The sequence below is a fragment of the Tasmannia lanceolata genome, unplaced genomic scaffold (assembly GCF_043159265.1).
Source record: "Tasmannia lanceolata isolate RefF3 unplaced genomic scaffold, GAP_Taslan_0.1 ptg000016l, whole genome shotgun sequence".
Taxonomy (NCBI): domain Eukaryota; kingdom Viridiplantae; phylum Streptophyta; class Magnoliopsida; order Canellales; family Winteraceae; genus Tasmannia; species Tasmannia lanceolata.
Window position 1 is genome coordinate 4,690,596 of NW_027518693.1, and position 7,284 is coordinate 4,697,879.

Sequence of the window (7,284 nt, forward strand, 5' to 3'; positions counted from 1 at the left end):
TTGGATGCCCTTTGCTCTTCAAACAATTTCCTCGTTTTACCCTTTACAGGAAAAAAATATGACTTCAGACCCTTCACAAGCCCTCATCTTCTCCATCGCGATCGTTGCGATATCTTGGATCGCATGGATGATCAAGAAATCCATAAAGGGGAACACATCGCCTTTGCCTCCGGGTCCACGTGGGTTACCATTGATCGGTAACCTTCCGTTTCTCGAACCCGAGCTCCATCGATATTATGCCAAATTATCTGCCATCTATGGCCCCATCTTCAAGCTCCGACTCGGCAATAAGCTGTGTGTTGTATTAAGCTCCCCGTCCATGGCGAAGGAGGTCCTCAAAGACCATGACACCACCTTCGCCAACCATGACATGCAAGCTGCGGCACTTCTTACTGCCACTTATGGTGGGTCCGACATTGTGTTGAGTCCCTATGGTCCAGAATGGCGCATGCTCCGCAGGGTTTGCATCCAAGAGCTTCTCAATACTGCTAGCCTTGACGCCGGTCGAGTCCACAGACGACTACGGGTTCATCAGACCTTGAGCGAAGTGTATGCCAAAATTGAAACCCCGGTTGATGTTGGTGAGAAGATAACTCAAACAATCTTCAACACCATGACGAGCACCCTATGGGGTGGCACACTCAAGGGGAATGAAGAGACTAGTGTGGCGTCGGAGTTTCGGCATATCATGTTGGAAATCGGGGAGCTCATTACACAACCCAACATTTCTGATCTATTTCCTCTTCTAGCCAGATTTGATATACAGGGCGTCCAACGTAAAGCAAAGAACCTCATGTCATGGTTCGATAGGATATTCGAATCTATCCTAGATCAACGGATGAAAATGAATGCAGAGGTAGGAGAGGCGAATCACGACATTAGCATGAAGCAAAACAAGGATTTCCTCGATATCCTTTTGAACCTCAAGAATAAAGAGGACCCCAAAACACCATTGACAATGACACACATCAAGGCCTTGTTGCTGGTAATTTTCTATACTTAATCTATGAATATTTAGGGCTCGTTTGTTTCGGATTTTAGAATCAGTGTTGAGTCCAAAACCGATTCAAGGCAAAATCGTGCATTTAATTTGATAGTTTTAGAACCGATTTTGGACTCAAATAGATTCTACATCCCAAGCAAATAACTGACTGTTGTGATGTAGAATTTATCAGAGTACAAAATGATTCTACACCTCGGAACAAACATCCGATTTTTCTAAGAATCGGTTTTATACTAAAATTCGATTCTCAAAACGCAAAATAATAGTGGTTTTGCGTCTTAGGCATTCATATAATTTATGACCGTACATTAAGGCTCATGTGTTTATTTGATTTGTGGGTGCAGGACATGGTAGCTGGGGGGGTCGACACAACATCAACCACATTAGAGTGGGCCATGGCTGAAATGATGCACAAACCCGAGATAATGAAGAAAGCTCAAGAGGAATTAGAATCAGTAGTGGGGAAGGATAAAATTCTTGAAGATTCCCATTGTGCTGAATTGCATTATTTAGAAGCAGTGGTGAAAGAAGCACTACGTTTGCACCCTCCCAATGTTTTCTTGATCCCTCACAGTGCAATTGAATCATGCGTGGTGGGTGGATACACCATCCCAAAAAACACTGCCATCTTTGTGAACTTATGGGAGATACAGAGAGACCCTTCCCTGTGGGACAATCCCTCAGAGTTCATTCCTGAGAGGTTCTTGAGTAGTGCCACTGCAGGTAATAAATGGGATTATAGGGGCAATGATTTTCGTTATTTTCCATTTGGGTCAGGGAGGAGGATCTGTCCAGGGATCTCTTTGGCTGAGAGGTCTCTAAAATATGTATTGGGTTCTCTCTTGCATTCGTTCGACTGGAAATTACCGACCGGAACCAAGATCGATCTTGCGGACAAGTTTGGCCAGGTGATAAAGATAGCAAACCCCGTCGTTGCTATACCCACGCCACGATTATCGAACCCGAAACTCTACGATCTGCTCTTAAAAGAAGAACCATGATGATATTAATCCAGTAATGGGTGATTGTTGTCTTGGGGATATATGCCTTTTGTACTCTTGTATTGTAGTATATCTGAATAAATAAATTTATTTCTTTAATTATCAATAAAAGTCCTACAATCATTTAGCTTCTCCCTTCAAATAAATTTTATGCGCCTTCTAATCGTGTTATCATTTAATTATTTTACTTGACACATGCATTTAATCATTTAACTAGTAATTATCTATATAAAATTTATGTCTCCACTCAATCATCTGTTGTACAATCATGAGAGAGAGAGAGAGAGAGGAATATCTGTTTCCCAATTATTATTTTAGTTTCTCTTTCATTTCATTGATAAATCTAAATAACCAGAATGAGTTTTTATTTGGTGCCCGACCATCAAGTCTCGTGTGGGCCCCACTAAAAATATCGCACCTAAAGGCCCAATTTCTTGTAGTGTTACTATTTGAGAGGCTGCTGTTGGATCAAACATCAAGGGTGGTATTCTGTCGTACCACCCACACAGGACTTGTTGCTCGGGCACCATATAATTTCTCATAACCTTATATGTGGAAGAGTTAAAGAGATATCAAACAATAATTTCATTTCGTCACGTCGTTTGATAGAGATGTCTTTTAAGGCAAGCACTGTTTTAGTTATAAAAAATGATCATGTATGGTATGGACCCATCGCCATGTCTATGGTGATTGAGTCCGTGAATATTGTTGTCCATCACAAATCTGGCCTATTTCTCTTGTCATCACTCCCATAGGAAGATTCAAGACCTTTGATCTCTCATGGCGAAAGACAAATCTTTTAAGATATCTTTAAGCCGTTGGTTTTTGCATTCCTTAATCTTGCAATAAAATCCTTGTTCTATTCAAAGAATTGAAATATCTTCTCAGACGAGTTGTTAAGGAAAAGATGACATGAACCCACGCCAACGTGGATGAGAATTGAGTCCATGAATAATATTACCTATCACAAGTTGATGCAGTCCTCGGAGCGTGGAAATAAGAAATAAAAAACATGGTAGTTCCAACATCAGTTGCCCATATATATTCATCTAACTCCACTCCCTATTTAGAATGACAGTTTTTACACCATAACCATGGATACTTTGTTTTACATCCACTACTGAACATACAAAATTCTAACAGCAATGCACAAATGATTTCCAGGTTAAAATAAACCTAATACAAAGGAAAGAGAAAAAAGAAAGTAAACTAAAAATAAAACATCTCCCTCTCTCTCTCTCTCTCAAAATATTTGGAAAATTCGCTATCTCTAAAAATATATATTTCCAAACTTTCAAAAAAATTTAGTTTCTGTAAATACCCAAAAATACCCCTCACTTAAATTTTCGTCCCCCTCTTGAAAAGAGGGGCATTTTTGTCTTTTCATGTTTAGGTCAGATTAGGGCTTCCTAATAAAGCCTATAAATTCATCTTTTTGTGGCTAAACAAACCCTAAACGTTTTATTAAGCCCCAGAGATAGAAATCAGAGAAAGAGAAGGAGAAGACCGAGGAGATCGCGATTTTTGAGTCGAACCCGCGAGTCCAGGTAAGATCTATGATCTATGAAAGATTTGAATAGTTAGAAATCCTAAAACAAGGGTTTGAAAAGAGAAAAGAAATAAGATCTTTGATTAATATGAATTAGAAATAAGAATATTTGGGTTGATCTTGAGTTTTCTTGGATCCGATGTTGATTTACGATTCCAAAGAACTCAAAATCAATATATATGAATATGAATTCAGAAACTAGAACTTTGGAGATTCGACGAAGAATCTTTGGTGATTTCTTTCTTAAATTATACTTATGGAATTCGGAGCGTAAAATCAGATTTAATGGATTCCTCTCGTCGATACGAATCTATCGGATCCGACCTCGCGCGTTTTGAACCCCAAACAAAGGAGTTATGGCCGTTTTAGTGAAAAAACGGTGGAAAATCGCATTCAGAAGAAATATGGATCCGCGCGTGGGGCGGACGTCCGGACAAATGGCGGACGTCCGTGAGTACCAAGTTTGGCGACAGACGGATCCTCGGACGTCCGTAATTCTCGGACGACCGGAGCGACTTATTTTTCCAAAACTTCGAAAATTCATAACTTATTCAAATGGGCCCTTATTTGTCACTTATGTTCTGTTTAGATCAGGATATTGAATCATAGTCCGAATTAAGAAATGAATCGAACATCTTTGAGGTACGTAATAACGTACTACTTTGGGTATTATAAACCATTCTCATTTGAATCAGTATTGACTTTGGAAACCTGTACTGATACTTTGAACTTCTGAATTAGCTTTGAGTCCATCATGCTATTTGTTTCACCTACTGTTACTTTTCTGAAGGTTTTAAATAACTGTTCTGAAATACTGTTATGAACATCTGTTCTGAACTCTGAACCTGTGAACTATTTGTTTGAACTTTGAATTTTCTGAACCATTTGAATATGAACCTTGAACATTTGGAACACTTCTATGGAGGCTTGGATAATTTCTGGACCCTGCAATATGGGGGTAAAACATTTGGCAACTCTGGACCAATCGTGGGGGTAGTACACTGAAACTTCTGGCCCGTTAGTGGGATAAAATGCTGGCCCTGTCGACTTGTATCTGAACTTCAGGAACTGATTCCGAACACCGTGGACTGTCGGTGTATAAGCAATAACATGTTTTCTGAACCATGCCGATGACTCTGAAGTGTATTTGAATTCTGAACCTTCTGTACATGAACTCTGAAATCTCCGACTTTGATCCGATCTAAGATTCAGAATTTAGAACCATATTTGACATGCACTTATCACTGTTTATGCCTAACGAATCAGTTAAGACCTTTGAACTCAGTTTTGACTTTGAGTTTCTGACCCTATTGAATCCTGACATGCTAGACTGTGCTTAGAGTAGTGCTTTATTATGTACCGAGCTTTTCAGCTGACTGTGGTTATTTAATATTTTTCAGGTCTTGGCCCTCGTGAAGATAACGAGGAACATGACGCTTAGCTTTGGATTTGGACTCAGAGATTTAGTTTAGTTATTTCAGTTTATTAGAAAGTGAGTACGTGAATAAAATGTAAAGACATTATTATTTATTTGTTTGACTCTTTGGAGAAGAGATGAGATTTGATTTGACTCTGATGGGTCCGCATTAATCATTACTTTGATATTTTAGTTATGAAATGCCAGGTTATTTTCTGTTATTGCTTTGTAGCCTTGTACATTTGTGAGATTCGTCTTGCAGGTGTATGGCGCTGTCATGTCCTACGCCCAGGGTGGGGTTTGGGGCGTGACAGTTCCCCAACAAGCTGAGCTTAGTGCGTGTGTAAAACTTAACAAGAGAGAAGAAGAAGTGTGTAAAACGTAGTGCGTGCATACTTGTGAAGGCACAAAACCATAGGCACACCAAAGAAATTGCAAAACTTGAAAGCTCTCTTTCAAGAACATGAATATGCACTCTTTGATAAAAAATAACATGAATACAATTTGGGAAAAGTGGAAGTTCTCCATTTTTCTTTTTTTTCCATTCACGTGTAAATGTTTAAATACGTAAGTACTTTGAATAAAGAAAGACTCATAAGATATCTACTACTTTGTATGATAGATAGATACAACCTCTAGCTAAACTACCCATTTCAATAAATCTCTTTCCAATCGATTTAGTCAAACTACAAAAACTAAAAGACTTCCTAAATTAGAAAGACTCTAGAGAGTGTAGGTGGTGATGACGTTTGAAGATGACGTTCACAGGTATTTGAAGAGAAAGTATTTACTTCATCTTCTTTCTCCCTGTTTTCTTAAATTGCTAAATATTAAAGCAGGAAAAAAGCCCAACACAATCAAGGATATCAAAAAAAGGAAAAAATATCTTACATGATTATCATTATATAACAAACAAATCATGCATATTCATTGAGTGCTCTACTTTTGGATCGAGAGCTTGCAAAAGGATGGTCAAAACTCTATAGAAGCATTATTCCATCACATTCAAAGGGTAAAAAACACAATTAGTGGAATAGTTACTACTTAATAATGCTTGCGTAATCGGGTTTTTTAAAACCTGAATTTCTCACTTAAAATTCAAGAAACGCTGTCAGGAGTGGACAGCATACATCAGCTTGATCATTTACCCTCTCTTACACTGTTTTCAAACTAAAAACCTAGATTCTAAAATCCGCATATCCAAACGGCCCCTAAGTCATTAGAGAGAGAGAGAGAGAGGCATTCACATTTTCTTCTCCTAGATGGAAATTGATACATTTTCTCTTTCTAGAAGGTACCCATCTTTGATTTTGGCAGTTAGACTTCTCTATAGTTTAAGAGTTTCCTAGGCTGTGAGCGTCAAAGCAAGGCAGCTTCGACTCTCCATTATTAGCTGTCCATATATTAAATTTAAATTAAATAGAACGTTCTTAGAAGTTAGAAGGGAAATTGAATCTGCACCACCTTGTATTGATAACGACGCTCTTCTCTTATACAAGATAACACACGCTCTGTTCCGACAGGATCATCTCGGTTCTGCTTATTCATATATATAAATATATATTCTGTTGCTTTCTTCAAAAAAAAAAGATAACACACGCTCTGCCAAGAGCTCAAATGTATTTGTTATTTTGTTTGCCTCATCATAAGTGCACCTTAGTCTTTAAAACCGAGTTTACCTCAGCTTCAAAAAGTCATTGTCCATGAAAAGTCTTATTTACTTAGTGAAAGCAGAAATTTTGTTGTTCAACGTACAAATTAATTATTCAAAGAAATGATAAACAAATGTTGCCTTGGAATAACATGGAGGACCTTGACTCGCACACCACCAGAATCGAGGGTAGGATGACCAATTGATATCACCGTTCATCTTTGGCATGTTGAAGATAGTCTGAAATGGACTGATCCTAACCGTTGGATGGAGAGCTTGCAAATGGATGGTCAAAAACTATAATTTATAGAAGAAAAATAACGTCATGTTCTAGAAACAGCATTCCATCATACTCAAAGCCTCAAATGTGCTTTTTTGCCCCCGAGGTGATCCAAAGTGCACCTTAGTCTTGAAACTGAGTTAATTTTCACGACATTACAAAGACTGGAGGAAGGAGTCTTCCAATTTGTGCGTGAAAAGTTCTTTGTACGTGGGAAAAGAAGTTTTATTTTTCAAAGACATGAAACACAAATGTTTCCTTGTAATAACATGGAGGACCTCGACTCGCACACCTCTATTCACATGTCATAATTTTTCCATTTTTACCTCCCCATAGAGATCAATATAAATAGGGGCTAAGCTCTTTTGTACAATCACCTTCAA

At 38.3% G+C, this 7,284-nt stretch overlaps 1 protein-coding gene across 1 annotated transcript; it reads left to right on the forward strand.

The window, feature by feature from the left end:
* On the forward strand, positions 1-2,140 carry LOC143848670 (cytochrome P450 monooxygenase 76AD131-like). Its single transcript, XM_077357661.1, has 2 exons — positions 1-985; positions 1,348-2,140. Exons 1-2 carry the CDS (start codon positions 5-7, stop codon positions 2,002-2,004), a joined length of 1,638 nt encoding a protein of 545 aa, XP_077213776.1. The 5' UTR covers positions 1-4; the 3' UTR covers positions 2,005-2,140.
* The last annotated feature ends 5,144 nt before the right edge of the window (positions 2,141-7,284 follow it).